At 33.4% G+C, this 19,516-nt stretch overlaps 1 protein-coding gene and 1 long non-coding RNA gene across 3 annotated transcripts; one reads left to right on the forward strand and one right to left on the reverse strand.

Moving 5' to 3' along the window:
• The first annotated feature begins 7,393 nt into the window (after positions 1-7,393).
• Positions 7,394-10,560, forward strand: LOC132610837 (uncharacterized). The gene is made up of 3 exons (XR_009571328.1): positions 7,394-7,574; positions 8,383-8,454; positions 9,454-10,560. It is a non-coding gene; the product is annotated as an uncharacterized LOC132610837 (long non-coding RNA).
• A 1,736-nt stretch (positions 10,561-12,296) lies between these two features.
• On the reverse strand, positions 12,297-18,049 carry LOC132610191 (ureidoglycolate hydrolase). 2 transcript variants are annotated; one of them, XM_060324476.1, is made up of 12 exons: positions 17,748-18,048; positions 16,728-16,813; positions 16,268-16,342; positions 15,630-15,758; positions 15,377-15,463; positions 15,085-15,287; positions 14,878-14,980; positions 14,090-14,181; positions 13,821-13,883; positions 13,361-13,601; positions 13,133-13,173; positions 12,297-12,605 (listed from the first exon to the last, which is right to left on the reverse strand). In XM_060324476.1, exons 1-12 carry the CDS (start codon positions 17,949-17,951, stop codon positions 12,508-12,510), a joined length of 1,422 nt encoding a protein of 473 aa, XP_060180459.1. In that variant the 5' UTR covers positions 17,952-18,048; the 3' UTR covers positions 12,297-12,507. The 2 variants fall into 2 exon arrangements, with proteins under 2 accessions (XP_060180459.1, XP_060180460.1); XM_060324477.1 differs by lacking the exon at positions 13,133-13,173 and having other exon boundaries at positions 17,748-18,049.
• Positions 18,050-19,516: the final 1,467 nt, after the last annotated feature.

The raw sequence follows: 19,516 nt of genomic DNA on the forward strand, positions 1-19,516 counted from the left end.
AAAAAAAGTAGTATAATTTTAGGTATTATTTCATAAAAAAAAAGAAGGGAAAATGAGAGAAATCTGTACCTTTTATTGTTTTGTTTTATTTCATTCTGTTTGTTAGTATACTTTAGTAAATTCCAAGAAAGAAATATTTTATTTGAAATAATTGGTGAGTAAATTTTGAATACTTCTTGACTTAAAAAGTGTGTGTGGGGTGCGGGGTAGTATTTTTGGAGGTTCAGATTACCTGCAAATATATTAAAATAAAAAAAGGACAAATTTCCTATTATTTACTCTTTATTTTCATTTTTACTGGTCACGTTTAGCTTCTCGAGAGTTAAATTACATGAACTTTGATAAATATTTTAAGATGTATTTTTTCATCATATTAATATGAGAACAATTGTAATTTATAGTATTTTTCGTATAATTTTTGAATATCTATTTAATTTAATTTAGCTCCGAAGATTAATTAAATTGACTCTCAAAAAGCGAAACGTGACAAGTAAAGGTGAACGGAGCGAGTATTATCTAAAATTGAGCAATGTTACCATTCTTTAGACGTTTGGTCTAATATCAATCCCGATATTTAGAAAAAGTTTATTTTTTGTGCTTAACCTCTAAGGGGTCTATGATTATTAACTATAATCGAAGGTTGAAGGGTAAGTCTGAAACTTTTTTTCTTGAATAATTTGGATATATAGAGTTCACCTATGTTGAGTTAGAGCTCTGTTAATGATAATGGCAAATACAAGAGGATTTTGTAACTATAAGAGTATGAATGGACCAAATTTAAAGTTTAACATAGAACTAAATTAAATAATTTTAAATATAACAAAATCGAATTTGAACCATTTTCCATTATTAAACAAACTTGTAATTTATGTAGAAAAAATCATTTTGATCTTTGAAGGTGGCTTATTAAACTTGAAGAACGACATCATTCAACAAACTTCCTTTTACAGCAATTTAAATCCACACTTTCTTGAAATTTGACCCTGAAAGTTATGGAGTAAATTTAGTTTTGATGATTTAAAAAGAACCATTACAGAAATATTCAGGACCATTTTTCAGAATATATATTCATTTTGTGTGTTTGTCATTTTGAATGAAAACATAGCTTGTCGTAAAAATAAGAATACACATACTTTTAGTACTTAGCAGCAAACATACATTAACAAAAACGAAATAACAAGTAGTACCATATTCATAAACTGACAGCACATATATGCAATATGAGGTAATCTTATCCACTTGCAAAGACATGTATTACCATGTCGGTCAAGTAGTAATTAACTTGGAATCTTAGAGTTGTCGCTTTAATTCACTTTTTCTTTTTAGAACGACATTGTTCGAGCCAGTTTGTGTATATCAATTACTCTATTTAATGAACGGTGAATATAATCTGCGGATTCGACTGAATTTGGTATTTTTAGTAAGTAATTTTAAAAAATATAATAAGTTTGACATTGAGAAGTTTACATGTTAAAACCTTTTAAGTTCAAATTTTAAATTTGCCTAACTTCATTAATACATAACTATCTCTTACCAGCATAAATTTCAAGTAACATTGTCGACAGAAGCTTCGACAGATTAGTAAAAATCATCCAACGTTTTACTGTCCTGTTATGATACTTGAAGTTTGAGCTCTGGTTTCTTGCCTTTTTTCATTCTTTTTCTCAATTATAAACAAGAAATTTGCCTAAACTTGACACTTTAACCATAACGAGTTAAACAGTCAAGATGACGTTTATGTCTCAACTAAAGAGTGATTAGAGACAGAGTTGTACAAACAATTATTGCTTGTTGGTCCCATCTTTGATTACTATTTGCCAACCCTTTTGATAAAGCCCTTAAACCTTTTTAAAATTCTAATTCCAACCACAACTCTTATTAATTTATTCTTATAATCTCTACAGTTTGACCCAATAATATTATTCTCCAAAATATAAAAACTGATATAGAATTTTCGGATCTTTCAAAGATGGACCCATTATTGAGCCTATTTCAAGCAACTAGACTGTCACTATGTTGTTGCAATTTTTTCTAAGAATAAAAATCATTACCTACCTTGTTATTTTCCATGCATCTTCTTAAAAACACTTCTCTCTCACTTCTTTTTTTTTTTTTTTTTTTGGTTGCGCGGTGGTGGGGGTTGTGGGTGGGTGGGTGGAGGAATCAATGTTAGGACGAATTTTATGTGCATAAAATTTGTCTCAACCCGATGCTTGTAAACCAACCTATAATTGCATTCTTGAAAAATACTGTATTTTCACCTTTTTCTTAATTTTGTCAGAACCCATGTAGGAAAGCTTTCAATTGCACGAGCAGTGGCGAAATCATAATTTTTGTTAAGGATGTTCAAGTATATATAAGATATTTTTTTTTATCTATATACATAATATTATTTCTAATATTCAGAATATAATTTTTTGATGAAAGATATTTAACTGACTAGCCTTCAGTTTCTGTATCTATGCCACTCACTAAGAGGGACAAGATTGTGCATTTAGGAGTACATGGAAATGCACCGCATGCTGGTAAAAAAAAAAAAGTACTATGTACACCACATTCTTTAATTTCCTTTTTTCCCCATAAATATTGAATAAAAAAGTAATTACGCATGAAGCTATTATAAATTATTTTGCATATCCATGCCTGGCTAACACAATATTAAAACAGAAATCCTAAAGCTTCTTGGAGGTTAGTTCATCTAATCTAATTCTCCACTCAAAGTAAGCTGGCCCATGAAAATTCCAACATCTAACTAATATACCACTATCATTAGATTTTTTTTTTAATTATTTAATATTTAGAACACTTTAATCCCATTAGTGAACTAGTGGTGAATTAAAGCATTCACCCTTATACTCTCTAAAGATGAATATGATCCTAAATATTTTTTATAAAGGTGCTACCTAAATACAACGCATCTAATTGTATATTTTTATTTTAATAATATTCCAAATTCCTTAGGAAAAAGTAAATTAAAAGATGATTTGTTGGTTGAAATATGGCATGAATGATATTTTTTCTAATAGTGACTTGTGAACTTTTAGGGTCGCAATCATAGGGAAGGTTAGGCTTAAAAGCAAATGAATGACAGATGTACACAAATTATCTTAGAATTATCTTATATTCTTGCTCACTAAATGACATGAGTCAACTAACTACATACAAATATAATAAAGTTATATTCTAGCTACTTAAAGAAACTGATAGTTTGGTCGATAATTCATATTTTATAAAAATAACACAATGAGAATATAATCTCGATTAGAAAAAACAATTAAATGATGGTAGTTCAATACAATGCAAATGCATAAGTTTCGAGAAACGTCTACCTAATACACAAAAATATGCGTAATACTTATGTATATGCATACAAAATTATAAACATACAGAGTGGAAATATCGTAGAAGTTTGGAGAATTTATGCAAATTTTTATTTTTTATGCCTCTATTTGGATTTTATCTCTATTTTAAAAAGTTGTAAATATAATCCCTAAGACTGACAAAACATTCTAGACTTATTATAATGTTTTCTCATAAGATTTTGAGTGTGCTCAAAATGGGTCTTTAGACTGTGGTCTAAAAGATTCTTAAGTTGCAAGAAAATTAAAAGGAGAGTCATTTACTAAACAGTTATTTGGAAGAATAAAAAGGACAACCGACGAAATATCTGAGTCTTATAAGTTCATCCAAAGTAACTTTGACTCAGACCTTATATTTGTGTTAAGAAATTTACTAAGTATAAATAATAGGTTTTTAACCTAGTAAATTAAATAAGATGCAATAGCATTTCAAGCTCGAACCTGTAAAATTCGCATTCTGAATCTGCATCTACACGACCACGGGGATATATTTAAAGCAAAATGGTAGTAATATATTGAAGGGAAAAAAGAGAGGAGAGATTTAAATTTAAATAGTTTTAAGAAGCAACAAAATCAGCGAGGTCTTGCTATTATATAACGCACTGCTTTCACATTTTAATACCTATAATTTAATTATCTGACAAAGTTTTTAGAGGGTTTTGGGTATTACTGTATTAGGGAGAGGGGAATATTATGACAATTGATTGCTGATTGATAACAGGAGTAATTATAGATTTATTTGGGAAAATGGATTAGTTAGAGCACATACGATTGCATCTATGATTCTGGTTAGGTGTTTAAATGATGCAATTGCCATTTGTAATATTTCGAAAGGGGAATATTATCACAATTGGTGGCTGCCTAATTATGGAATATATAAATTTCTTTGGAAGAAAAAAAATGGTATCAGTGTGAGTGCATTAGTAAGCTTTCTTATATTTTTATATTGTAAGGAATTGTTACATTAAGAAAAGAACATTATCATGGAATATTTTTTTATTTACAGTATAATAATTTACATATATTTATCCCGAAAGCCTTGGACTAATTGTTCACATTCAATCTAATCAAAGCATGAATTTTATGTTTAATTTTAGTGCTTTTTATATTACTGTTGGTTTTTACTCGGCAAAAATTTACACTAATGCATATTTAACGTAATATATAGTTTAAAAATAAATTAAGGTGAGAATATATATTAAATAACTATGAGTTAGCACTACACCAAAAGAGGTTTTTAGTGGCAATATATTTCCTTTTAGCGACAATAGTTATTGCCACAAAAACATTTACCAGCAATTGGTTAAATGTCATTAGATTCAAGGTCGCTAAAGCATTTAGCGGCATTTATTGTTAGGGCTAAAGTTTGGCATTGCCGGTAATAACTGATTCTGGAATACAATTAGCGGCAATTAAGTTAATGCCGTTAACTAATTGCCGCTAAAAGCATATTTTGTTGTAGTGATATAGTGATATAAGTGTATCTCAAAACATATGTCATGTCTTTATTAGGTTGATATATATAAACATGATAAAAGTAAGTTTTTACCGATTTTCACCCATTCATATGGTAGTTTTGTAATGTCATGTCATTGTGTGTGTGTGTGTTCCTTCTGAGGTTTCACCAAAATTTTCTATATGATGTGCAGTGTAGGTACAATACCAGAGTACAAATTCTTCTTTTTATCAGTGTTTTTGTTCCCTTTTCACTTGCTGAACTTCAAATCAGCAATAATTTTAAGTAAAATGTGGCATAGTTCTAAATTTATCTGAAACATATGCGAACGAATCCAAACATCCATTCAAAATCTTTAAGGCAAAGAATGGAGTAGTGCATAATTGTCATAAAACCTTTATGGAAACACTTTATACAAGAATTGAAGGACAAGTATATTTTTTTCTAGTTTCCCATCCGGTGTTTGTGTACCGGCTTTGGAGCCCGACTGTACCCGGATTTACTCCGTGTAGGGGCCCATTCGGGGGAAACGCTCCCTATCAAGGATTTTTTCATACCCATGATTCGAACCCAAGACCCCTGCTTAACAGAGGAGGAGCCCCATCCGCTGCACCAGATCCTTAATTTGGTGGTGAAGGACAAGTATATTCTTTAGCATCTCTATGTACCCGTAACTCGATCTAGGAGTTACACGTGGATTTAAGAAGGGGGGGGGGGGGGGGCGGGGGTGCGGGGGGGTTGGATGCTCAACAAATTAAGGAGCAAATCTGAAGCAATGTTAGCAGCTCGATAGGTTGAAGACAGAGAGAGAGTCGAGAGCAGCTTGGTATACTGAGCTTTTAGAGAGAGAGGTCTATAGTGATAGAATATGTAACAATGAAACGGTCCTAAAACTAGGCTTATGAGAGTTTTAACTCTAATATTTTATTTTATTGTGATGACATTGGAACCGCAGCCGCTATCCTTCGAGTGCGCACAGGATAAACTCAGCTCACGTGCAATAGCTGACAAACATTTAACTTTGATATTTATGTGAAATGATGCACGTATTTAACCAAAAACCTTTGATCAATGAGTGGAGTGGCACACAATAAAACCCACACGACAAAGGACGAGTGTATTCACTAACAACATATAATTGAGACAAACTTTGAAACAATGCACACTAGTGATAGCCAGGGATAGAGTCCGGAGCCTAAATGACATAAAAATACACGGTATAGACCAAAAGGGGGCTGCCTTTTAATTATATACCAAAACGGGTATACCCCAATTTTTTTTTTCATTGTTAGAAAATCACAGCAAAAAAAAAAAAAATTAATGGTATAACGTGGACTGATCCACGTTATACAAATAATTTTGTATAACGTGGGATCAGTTCACGTTATACCATTAATGTTGTAAAACGTGGATTGATCCACGTTATACAAAATTATTTGTATAACGTGGATTAATCCACGTTATACCATTAATATATATTTTTCTCCCCAACGTTTTACAAAATAGGAGTCCGAAACTAAAATACCCCCAAAAAAATCATTTTGAACCAAAATACCCCAACAAAAAAAAATGTTACAAAAATACCTTTAACGCAATAAAATACTGCGCTAAAGTTTTTTTTTTTTTTTTGCATAGCGCAGTAAAATACTGCGCTATAGCGAGCACAAAAAAAAAATTTGGTAAACTTTTTTTTTGCAACACTTAGTGTTTTTTCCATACTTTGACCAATGATTAGTCGTGTGTGAAGACTCCGAAACGTCAATATTTTACATAGAACCTGAATTTTTTTTCTGCGTACAATAATGTAGGCTCAATACATCAAGGATACGTAGACGTTCGGATCGCCATTTTAGGGGTTGAAAAGGTGCCCGAAGTAAGTTTTGTTTGAAAAAACTTAGTGTTTTTTCCATACTTTGACCAATGATTAGTCGTGTGTGAAGACTCCGAAACGTCAATATTTTATATAGAACCTGATATTTTTTCTGTGTACAATAATGTAGGCTCAATACATCAAGGATACGTAGACGTTCGGATCGTCATTTTAGGGGTTGAAAAGGTGCCCGAAGTAAGCTTTGTTTGAAAAAACTTAGTGTTTTTTCCATACTTTGACCAATGATTAGTCGTGTGTCAAGACTCCGAAACGTCAATATTTTATATAGAACCTGATATTTTTTCTGCGTACAATAATGTAGGCTCAATACATCAAGGATACGTAGACGTTCGGATTGTTATATCCCGCATTTTTGCGTATTCGGAAAAATTCGAAATAATTTTGACTTGTAAGAAATAAGGCCATAATTTGATTTTTTATTTAATACATGTATGTTGTGGTTCATGAAAAATATTGACGCGAAAATATCGAGGAAGGCTAAGGGCAAAAATTGAAATTTTAAAAATTAGTTTCGTGAATTACAAATTATTTAACCAAATAATTGGACTAAAAAAAAAGAGACAAAAGGTCCAACATTGTAGGGGTTGGCCGGCCATGGAGTGTGTGGCCCAAGGCCCACTTAAAATTTCATCAAAGTAATATAAGTGTGGGCTTATTATCATTCTCATTCATTCACAAACTAGAACATTCAAGAGAGAGAGAAGGAAAGTGAGAGCTACAAAAAAAAAAAAAAAAAAAAAAAAAAAAGGCCATTCGGCCGTGTGAGAGAAAAAAAAAATTGTTGGAGCTCAAATCTTTGGTTCAAAATTCATCTCTTTTGAATTCCTATTAAGCCCGGAACCCTCTTCAATGTGATACAAATTTGGAGGTAAGAAAGTACTTTTTTTATCAACTGAAAAAATTTGGAAAAAGGTAAGAATTCTACTCTTTTTGTCTTGGAAGAATTTTATATATATGTTGTAGTTTATGGAAGTGATTGTAAAGTATGAGAATTTTGTGCTATGGGTATGTGTGTGTGTGGCCGAAAATGGTTGTGATGGAGAGGGATGATCAACATTTTATTTATTATGTTAAATTGTGTTGTTGTGGCCTTGTGATGTAAATGAAAGATTAAATGGTTATAGTTAGCATGAAAATTTGTTGCTAAGTTGTTGTCGGAAAGTATGCGATTTTATTATAGTTTATGTAATTATGGGAATGGAATTGTTAAAGTGCAAATTGTGGTTGTTGATGAAATTGGAAGGTGAAAAATTGGGTTGTGAATGTTGTGTCGAAGGTTGGAGGTTTCGGGTAAATTATAGTTTTGGAGGGATTTTTGCATATTTTGTAGAATGGTATGAAATGCTTTGAATTGCACTTGAATGGTCTTGAATTGGTAATGAATGTGTAAGTGTCGATATCGGCTTGAAAAATTCGTAGTTGAATTGAATGTCGATGAATTATGTTGAAAGGAAGGTTACTAGTGTTGGACTGCATTTTTAATTGATTTTTGATGTTATTGGTTTGGTTGTTGGTATTGTTGGTATGGTTGTTGATGAATCTGGCCGAGTTTAATTCTCGGAGATGTTGAATTTACAGGGGAGGTGCTGCCGAAATTTCTGTAGACAAGTACTAGTTAGAATTAAACTCCTAAGTACTTGTAGCTAACTTTTGGGTAATTGATAATATTATTGTAGATATTGGAGAGCCCGAGACTTGAGTCGGGATTTGTTTGGCGAGTGATCGAGATTTGGTAGTGAGCGATCGAGGTATGTAAAGCTTACCTTTCTTCCTTTTTGGCATGACCTTTATGAAATAAATGAATGACATATATGTATGCTCTAAAGAAAATTCTACTCCTAGAACCACTAGGATGGCCTATGTCTTTGATTTCCATGAACTATTCCATATGACTCGTCACATGCCTATGATGTTCGAAGTATTAGTCGATACGTTTCCGGATATGGTTTGAAAAATATTTGATATGGCCTAAGTTTGGATATGTATATTTCGAATATGTGCATATGATTCTAAGGCTCCGTTTGAAGTACCCTATAATGTTATTTGAAAGTTCCTCAATATGAATGATACCAAATTTTCAGAAAATGACCTATGATGTGTTTTTCGAAAGTTTTGTAATTTGAAAGTTTCCAACTTTAGTATACTAATTCCGATGGACTCGATGCTTACCTTGAGCCTTCTAATATCAGTATGTATATGTATTTATTCGTCGAGTCTTGGAATTCATTTAAATATATAAATGCATATGGTTTCCGCACTACTCCGCTCGTGCCTACTGCTATGTTATCGTTCGCCGGTTCCCGGACCGGTTTTGTGATCGTGCGCATTATGTGATATTCGACAGTATGATGTGTTACGGTTCCCGAGACCTCGCCATAGGGTCGGGGTACCGCTTATATACGGCGTTATGATGTGATATGGCATATGATATATTATGGTGTTGTGATATGTTACGATGATACGATATGTTCGGGGATTGTACGAAGATATGAAACCTTCTGGAGTATGATGTGTTGTGGCGCCAGCGTCGGAGTGGCGGCCACGTTCCTGAGCCTTATGCATGATTTTTATTTGCATGATATATATACATATACTTTCTGTACAAATTTTGATATACCCATTTTGTATCCATCTTCTGTACTCCTCACTTCAGTTATGATTCGGATTTCTGTATTTCATGCTTTACATACTCAGTACATATTTCGTACTGACCCCCTTTCTTCGGGGGCTGCGTTTCATGCCCGCAGGTACGGACGTTAGTTTTGGTGATCCTCCAGTATAGGATACATATTCTGCCACTTGGATTACTCCCCTTGATCCGGAGCTCATATTTTTGGTACATATCTTCTGTTATACATATTCTGTATATATGACTATTTGGGTACGGCGGGGCCCTGTCCCGTCATATGTTTCTGTTATGTTTTGTAGAGGCCTGTAGTCATATATGTGGGTCATGGGTCATGTTTGTTCGTTTGTGATTATGATCTGCGTCTTAATGCGGCCCCGTTTACTATTATGGCCACAACGGCCCCTCTGTTTGTATATGTGTGTATAATCTGGGCGATGTCTATTCCGCCAGCCTACAGGATTTGATATGATGACTCTGTACGGGCGACCGCTTAAGACGATATTTGCTTCCAGTATCTGCTTAAATTAATGTATGTTAAGTTTGACTAAGTCCTTGATATGTCGATCTGGTACGTAAGTCTGTTTGGGTGTCCAAATAGGGCACCAGTCGCGGCCCACGGGGCTGGGTCGTGACACGGATAGTCATTTTAGGGGTTGAAAAGGTACCCGAAGTAAGTTTTGTTTGGAAACTTTAGGGTGTTTTATTTTTTAAGATTTTGATTTAAGCGTGTAATTTTTTAATCAAGACATAACTTTATTTTGAATATAAATATAATTCTAAAAAATATAGGGAGAAAATCTAGTTGTAAAGTGGTCAAACTTTAGATGGTCATAACTTTGCGCTCGGATGTTCGATTTACGCGATTTTTTTTTTTTTTGGGTATTTTTTCGAGATCTATGCGGACCGATTTTAAAAAAAAACACCTTTTATCCCATTCAATTTTAATTTTCCCCCAAATTGGCGTGAAATTTTCAGTTTTATTTACTTATAATATGATGATACGCAATAGATTTCAACGTAAAAATCCCGGGGTAATGTAGCTGTGAATGTCAATTTCACTTCTGTGGTTTCAATTTTTGAAAATAAAGCTGACTAATTTCTCGACATATAAAGTTGACTAAAATAACCTTACAGTCAAACACTAAGTTTTTTCAAACAAAACTTACTTCGGGCACCTTTTCAACCCCTAAAATGACGATCCGAACGTCTACGTATCCTTGATGTATTGAGCTTACATTATTGTACGCAGAAAAAAATATTAGGTTCTATATAAAATATTGAAGTTTCGGAGTCTTGACACACGACTAATCATTGGTCAAAGTATGAAAAAACACACTAAGTATTTTGGTATGAAATGGATATAGCTCCTGCTCGCATGGCTAGAAAGTGTAGTACGTGCAAGCAAACAGGTCATAACAAGAATCGTTGCCCCGACAGAAATCAGTAGTTGTTGTTGCTTGTTGGTTTTTATGTTTTTTCTTAAGTTGTGCGATCGTTGTTTCCTTATGTAATCTTCCAAGAATATATAACATGTCTTGTGCCGTATAGTTAGTATGTAATTTAACATTTACTACTCAGTTAATGTGTGACGTTTATTTAACTTATATTTTATTTTTTATTTATGTTCACATATATAACACATATTTAATTATTGCATGTGTTAAAATATTTATTTCAGTTAATCACTGAAATTAACTATATGCTTTAAAAATTAAAAAAATCAATAAATTTTTTTTATTAAACACACAGTCGAATATGATTTAAATAGAGGCAACGTCTTACAAACTATTTTGTAAAACGTTGGGGAGAAAAATATATATTAATGGTATAACGTGGACTGATCCACGTTATACAAATTTGTATAACGTGGATCAGTCCACATTATACCATTATTTTTTAAAAAAAAAAATTGCTGTGATTTTCTGACAATGCAAAAAAAAAATTGGGATATAACGTGGACTCCTCCACGTTATACCCGTTTTGGTATATAATTAAAAGGCAGTTTCCTTTTGATTTATACCGTGTATTTTTATGCCCTTTAGGCTCCGAACTCGCTAGAGATAAGTGTATTCTAGTACGCATTAGTAGAAAATACACCAACGTATAAGTCGGTTATACACATATATTTTGATAAAAACTTGAAACCTCCAATCTCAGTAAGAACAAGATAACATGTACCAAGTACCAACTACCATGTAAAAATTGTAAAGCGAAGAAGAATAGCATCCAAGATTCCAATACCAACAGACACTTAAATCTAAATCTTGCCAAGGCATATTACCAGACTGATCAGCTCATTTGGCTAGAATTCTACTCGAACGAAAGTGTACTACCTACTGTATACTCATTTTGGCTAGAATTCTACACCTGAAAAGGCGATTTGTAATAGTTGTAACTAGTTCATTTGTGGTAGGATTGGCCAGAGGCGGATCTAGTGGAATTAATAAATTTTTTTGCGCGGACTGTCCTTCTTTTGGGGTGGTCTTTAATTTTTGTCCCTCAAATTGCTGGTCTTTAATTTTTAGCCTCCGCTTAAAAGGGGACCAAAAATACCCAAAGTTTTGGATTCGAACCTCCGCTCTTAAAAAAAAAAATCCAAAAGGCTCCTTTACAAAAAATTTGTCTTATGCGACAGACTTTTAGTTATGCATTAAGACAAAGTCTGCCGTCTCCAGCATAGAACAATAGGTTCTCTGTAATTTTGTGTGAATAGGCATAAGTTCATAGAAACCTATGCCTCACAAAATTATTATTATTTTCGACTCTGCTGGGTTTCGAAACCAGAAACTCGAGTATTTTCAGTCACCTTTTTAAGCGAAGGGCAAAAATTAAAGACCAGCAATTTTGAGGAGCAAAAATTAAAGATTTGAAGGACAATCCGTGCAAAAAACTGCTTCTAGTATAGGCACATTATGTCTCTCAGCTTTGCTTCCTCTGTCTTATGTAAGTAATACACAAGAATTAACGAAGTTGCTTGCATTTAAATTATTATTCTACATAACTAAAAATGGAAGCAATTGGCTGTTACAGATGAAGTGAAATGATTTGTTAACAATGCCAACTGCTATAGAGACATAGGAGCAAAATCCACTCTCTCTAAATTACTTGTAGAAGTAAAAATACAGATGCTCTGAAGCAGTAGGACGTATTCACTACATTAAGAGATGAGGCATTATGAAAGGGATAATTTGGAAAGTGTTAATGCTAGAACTTTTACCCCATTCGCAATGTCCTCAACTGATGAAAATTCTTCAGGCTTATGGCTATATCCTGCAAAATCAATAATTAAAAAGCATATATATCAATCGGGACACACTATGAAGTGGCGAAGTGCCTATAAAAAGACTATGCTAGAAAACTTGCGCATATGCTTCATCTATGTCGCTATGCCTAGCTTGTGATAGTTAATTTACTGCATAAATTTTTTATAGCATTAAGCATATATTCATCTGAAATAGTTAACCTATTCCAATAGTTTATATATACACAAAAATATATGTTTTTTTAACCTTTTCTGCACATCATAATTTTGCGGTGGAGAGGATTCAAATGAACCCCCTTCACCAAAGGTAGCTCCGTCACGGTTTCTAGTATCATAAGTTTCTTATGCTCTAAACTGGAAAATAGGTAACCTAACTAGTAGACAGTAAGACCAACATCAACTACACAGAAAGAAAATGGAAAGGAATATTACGAACACAGAAAACGGGAAAATAACAACTACTGCCAAAAGAAAGTGAGATGACATATAGTTACCAGTTTCAAAAAACAAAAAAAAAAAAAGTGAGATGACATACCCTTGTAACAAGGAATGAATATCATGCCCATCGGGGATACTCTGCAAGGATTTTTGCATTAAGTTTAGCAGAATTTTTTAGACAGACAACATAGAGATAAGTATACTGTTTTCTACTCAATTAGTGTCCTACGGCATGGGACTTCGAGTTTCATATGGGACCTATGAACTTAAGAAGATAAGATCCTTAAGTAATACGAATACGCAGGTGCTCCCCACCTTCACTTACCTTGCCATAAACAGGGAATCATGATAGGCTCGACTAATCATTTTCTTGTGAGTTAAATTTAGCTCTTGACATGCTAATTCTGTCGCCTTAGTGATTGATTCATCTGAAAGGGCTGGTGGATCTTGATTCACTATTTCAAATTCTGAGAGTATAACCTTGCGTTTCTTAGCGATGGCCAAAGCTGACTGATGGATTTTCTCAATTACAAGATTTCGACGGCTTTCATCAATGTCACGTGTATCTGTCCCACCCAAAAAACATGACTTTGTTATCAGATACAGCAAATACAGACTCTGCACTAAGTTCTGGATAGAATGTATAGTATAATGTGAATACTTAAATCATGAAATGCGACTCTTTCCTTTAAAAAATGATAAACTAGGGAAGAAACTAGTTTTACGATCATCCTGTCTGGAATGATTCCTAGAGAAAAGAATACATCATTTGGCAGGAAGTATACCTATTTCAAGGTGTGCCATGCTTGGGATGCTGTTAATTGCTCCAGGATGCAGCGTCAGAATGCCTTGAAAAAACCAAATTCATTAGACCTTATTGAGAGATCACCTAATAGTTCTCACGACAATTAGTTGTTCCACACATTAATGAAATTCTCCTTTTTATGAGAGTCCTGTTCTCAGATGCAGATTAAACCATTCGTGATTCATCAGACCACAAAGTAGTTGACCCTAGACCGGTGTCTTCTAGTTTGAGGTAAGAAAATCCGCTTACCAACAGTTCCAACAGTGTCAATGGATCCTGAATCTAGTACATGTTTCTCCACAGCTAGAGCCAACTCTGCAGCAGCCAGTCCCGCGTCGTTTCTGTTTCAAATTAGTCGCGAGGAACAAAGAGTCATATACGGGAATAGATTATTTGCAGTAACATTCCACAAAGCAGAGTATATAATGTAAGACTAATATTCCCTATTGCAATAGTAATAGGATCAGAAAATGCCCCTTCACATCTTGAGGAAAGTATATGAATCAGATAAGAACCATAGAAGGAAAAATTCTTAACGGCTTGAGACTTGGGAGTCACAACGCCTGTCAGGAAACAGATGGAACTTACAATGAAGAAGATGGTTTTCAAGAAGCATATGACATGAAGGTCAAGTACATAAGTTGCTTTAGTTTTCAAGCTTAGAATAATGTGAAACACATAAATTAAGAAGTAGGCAAGCACGTAAATGTTGAAAGTTGATACAACTAATAGCTAGAGTGGATTGTTCATAAGCAGAAAATCCCATAGTATAAAGTTTTAAACTTTCTAATGAAATCCAAAGCAAAAGCAACTAACACATGACCGTGGTGGTAGTTATCTATCACAATGTAGACAGGAAAACCATCTCAATACTACTTATTAAGTATGAAAAACATCTTTAGTGAAAGACAAGTTGTAAGTCGGCAGAGAGATCTGGAGCTTGTACAGAAAATTCTAAATAAGAAAGGAAGACCACCCTTGCATCTGCAGAATCATGGTACACATGTAGCTCTTACAAAAAAAAAAAAAAAAAAAACCTTTCTGGCATTAGTGCAGCTCCTGCATGGCCTCCATTGCCTTCAAATGTTACTTTGACGCTTGCTGGAGCGGCAATTGCAGTCACAACACCAATGGAAGTACCTGCATTGACAGATAAACCAGCTTATTTATTACTACGAACTGCATCTAAACCGGTCCTTGCATTGGATCATCAAGAATAGGATAACCATTTAACAGCAGCGTACCTTCTTTTTCTAGAATGGGACCTTGCTCTATGTGCAACTCGACGAAAGCAGAATAGCTTCCTCTTTTGAGAAAGACTTCAGATAAATCCCCCATAGCACTTGCGTAACCAGCAGACTTGGCAGCATCAGAAAAGGAAATATTCTGGCTGTCAACAGTCTTCTTCAGAAGTTCTGCAAGTTCTACATTTCCTGCCAGCAAACGGCTGCAAATATGGCAACATAAGCATTTAAAAACCAAATGCATTTTCTTAGGCTCTTAAGTGCTAAAGTAATTAGTGATCAAGCTCCTAACCTTCCCAGACAGCTGATCCCAAACCTCGTGGGCTCTTCTGAGGTGAACATAATCACTTCTAGTGACCTCTTAGGCTTGAGACCCGACCTGTGGTAATTTTTAGATTTTAAATCAACAAATGAATGACAGAACTCTGCAGTTTTTCAAAGAAGCAGCCAAATGCAAAGTGTATCGGTAATTGTTGAGCTTTCTTTGTTTAAACAGTCTGATGGTGGAATGATATGTTAAGTTTAAACAGTCAGGATATGCATACCGCTTTAGCACATTGATGGCCTCTATTGCACCCAAAACACCAACCACGCCATCATATTTCCCGGAGTATGGTATAGCATCAACGTGAGAGCCAGTTAAAACGGGGGCAAGCTCAGGTTCATAGCCATTCCTGCGAACCACAAAATGACAGTCATGTTCAAGATATGATAGGTACAAAGCAAATAGAAGGGTAGATGGGTGCAAATAAATGTGCGAATTAGACTATCTTCTAAATAAATGGGGACAAAGTTAAAGTTCCATGTAAATCATATACCTAAATCAATGCTATCCGGATTTTTTAAAAACATTGTGCCATTTATTCTATCGGGAGGGAGGGGGGGGGGGGGGGGGGGGGTGGGGGGTTTCAATACCAATTTTCCAGCTAAACCAAACTACATTAATCGTTTTATAAAAATTAAAATGCAGATGTTCAGAAAAATTCATGAAATGTATTTCGTCATAGAAAAAGGAAATAGAATATAGTTCAAGATATTAGTCAAAGTTCGTCTAGTTTGAATCTAGGAAACAGAAAATTGTCAAAAAGTTGGTGTATTCGAGTAATACAGAGGTATTAGAAACAAGAGTCTTAAAACTTCTGCTTTTTAATAGATTCAGAAAAGCATCATGACACATACTTACCACCGACCAAAAATGTTCCCCACGGCATCCTCTTTGACAGAGAGACCAGAAAGTTCCATCAAATCTTTAATATACCTGCATGATAGAATAAGCAAATAAGTAAGCTACATGTGCCTATTTTATTACTTATTCAGAAGTAACAAAAATGTTTCCAATGTTACTTTTTATGAAATTGGTCAAGAATGAAATATGCATTTCATACGGATCTATCGGTGACAAGTTAGAAATCTTACAAGGGAACGATAGTGCGAAAAAAGTAGACTGATTTAATCCCACAAGAATAAGTCAGAAAAAAACAACAAACTGATTACACATCAAACTAGAACTTCATGCATAACACACAGAAGGAACCTATACCTCAGTAGAGTTTCTCAACACTGAACCATAACAATAACACAACTGAAATAGGCTATATGTAAGTCAAATAAGCAAAATATTCTTATAAGCTGCATATAGATACCTCCTTGCTAATACATCCTTCTCACTGTATAGGATCCTAGTGACTGAAGGCGCAGGCGAATCCGAGAAAGTTGCTAGCTCATCTATCTACAACAACACAAGCAACAAACTGTTATTACATAAAATTTCAAATACATTGCACTGAATAAGATACCAATTGAGATAACTTATAGCACATACAGCTACAACACTCCTACTGAATAAAACAGACATTTGAAATGCTTAATGTGTCATCCGAAATTCCAGGTTATTTAAGTTACTGTTTTTCTCAAACATAATATCACAGAAAAGGAGATGCCAATTTACACTTTTCCCATGTACTTGAAAAGACAAACAGTTACAAATCATACTTTAAATTAGGTACTTTAAACTTAACACTACAAATTGCATCCTACTTCAAGTAAGGTGCTTTAAACTCAATACTACAAAATATAAATCACAAAGGATATCCAACTGTAAACGAAAGTGGTCGAATGATGGAATAAAAAAAGGTTTTGTTTTTCCCATTCTGTTGTGCACTTAGAGATGCATTTGGTTGAATTTTTGGGAATAATGACTAATAGTACATAACAGTTGAAATTACCTCCCATGTTTCATCAATAATAAATTCATAGTCCAATGATGCTGATGAAAAAAGTGAACTTTACACAATTCCTTAATGCTTACCATTACCAATTTTTCCAGCAAACCAAACAAGATTTTAATCCTTTTCTTTCTTTCTTTCTTTCATTCTTTTATGTATTTACTATTCATTATATATATACTTTCATCCTGCCATAAAGTTTATGTAGAGCTAAGATTTGCGTACATCCTACCTTCTGCAGACCCCACTTGTGGGATTACACTGCGTATGTTATTATATATATACTTTCAATAAAAAGGAAAAACCCCAATTCAGGGTTAACCAGAACTACATCTTCAAAGGCTCTTGTTACTCAAAATTCAATTTTTATGACAAATTCAAGAACTCATACGAGAAAGTACACAAAAAGATTACTATACTGGGATTTGCTAAAATTACCTGTTTCTGCAGAGTTTCAGAGTTGACAGATAAAGAAGATAAGGAATTGGGATAGTTGTTAGGTTCATGAATTGGATATCCAGAAAAATCCTCCATGGTTTTAATGACCATATCTTCATCATCTCTTTGTGCAGATATTGCTGTAAAATCACAGATGAAGCATAGAGAAAAGATGAAGAGGAAAAGAGAGAATCTCAAAGCCATCTTTTTTTTTTTTCTTCTTTTTTTCTGAGTTCTTTGGGACTGAAACTGTACTGCAATTTTATTTTATCATATGATTGTAGTAGCCAACTTCTTGGGGTCACGTGTGGTTACAATAGTTGCATACTTTTTGCAGTAAAGGACAATGTAAATATGAGAATCCATTGTGGATTTCCACGTGAAAAGGCCAATGTATCTGTCACATGATCACAAATCCTCACCCTTGGAATAAGTGTAAAAAAAAAATGGTGTCAAAAGTTTATTAGGTTCGGAACTCTAATCCGTATTAGGTACTAAATTAATTTACATATTTATTGAATTTAGTAAGATAAATATAAAATTTAAACTAATTCTAATTAATGTGACTCATAAATCATATTTTAGCTCCGCCCCCATACAAAGATACCGTCAATAAGTTGAAAGACTCGTAACTGGCCACCAAACGATATCTTATCAGCACTCATTTTCATTTTTATCATTACCTTGTAGTTTCTGAAATGTTTGATTTTAACGTGGAGCAAATTTCAATATGTTTATATAATTAAGAAAAAATTAGTATCTGATGTCTCATTTACAACTTGACTCGAATAAAATAATACTATGAAAATCTTTGAACTAATGACGAGGATTAAACTATTTAAATATGAAAATATACTTATTTGGGCTATTTCTGATTTGAACGGCTAAAAATTGAAACTCTATAAATTTTCTTGACTTTACTAGTTTTATTTCTAGGAACATTTCTTGAAGTTCTTGTAATTTATGTAGCGTTGAAGTTTTAAAAAAAATTGTGTTTTAATCTAGGGTATGATTATTCAAATAATATTTTTTATGATTATTCAAATAATATTATTGCATTATAAGATAGTTAGTACTTAATTAATTTTCTAACACTAACTAAAACTGAATTAACATTCAAAAAGTGGCTATTCGGCCATTTCTCCCATCCATCCGGACTAGGGGTGTTCAAAGCAAACCGATAAACCGCACCAAACCGATAAACCGAGTCAAACCGAGAAAAAAACCCGATTAGTGGTTTGGTTTGATTTGGTTTGGTGTTGAAAAAAAAATCCGATCATAATTGGTTTGGTTTGGTTTTAGCTAAAAAAAGTCAAACCAAACCAAACCAACCCGACATTATATGTATTCGATTTTTAAAATATTTTATACATAAAAATATTTATTTGTAATGTAATTTATAAATATTTCTTAATTTTTTCGTAATTTTTTATCTATTATCATATTATTCAAGCTTGAACTTAGAATTTTGAATGTCAATAAGTTTTATATCTTATGGATGTTAGTAACTCATATAAAGTCCACCAAAACCAACTCAACACTAATACTAAAAAAAGAAATTCAATTTATCACTAGGAATGAAAATAATGTTGGATATCTATTCTTTAGTTTTGTATAATTGGTTTAGAGAGTGAAAATACATAACTTAAGTTTTTTTTCTTGTCATGTAATTAATACTTATTAGCCGTAATTATTTTATCATGACTTAATATTTTTAGATTATGGTCATTTTCGTTATGGCTTATTAATTAGCAATATTTATTTTAACA

Source organism: Lycium barbarum, chromosome 9, assembly GCF_019175385.1.
Source record: "Lycium barbarum isolate Lr01 chromosome 9, ASM1917538v2, whole genome shotgun sequence".
NCBI classification, from domain to species: domain Eukaryota; kingdom Viridiplantae; phylum Streptophyta; class Magnoliopsida; order Solanales; family Solanaceae; genus Lycium; species Lycium barbarum.

What these genes read in the sequence shown, in the direction of transcription:
- LOC132610191 (XM_060324476.1), bottom strand. Translation starts at nt 17,951, where the DNA reads ATGGCTTTGAGATTCTCTCTTTTCCTCTTCATCTTTTCTCTATGCTTC. An exon ending in AAGGATGTATTAGCAAGGAG is followed by an intron (nt 16,343 to 16,727) that starts GTATCTATATGC and finishes TCTATCATGCAG; the next exon opens with GTATATTAAAGATTTGATGG. An exon ending in GGGATCAGCTGTCTGGGAAG is followed by an intron (nt 15,288 to 15,376) that starts GTTAGGAGCTTG and finishes CCATATTTGCAG; the next exon opens with CCGTTTGCTGGCAGGAAATG.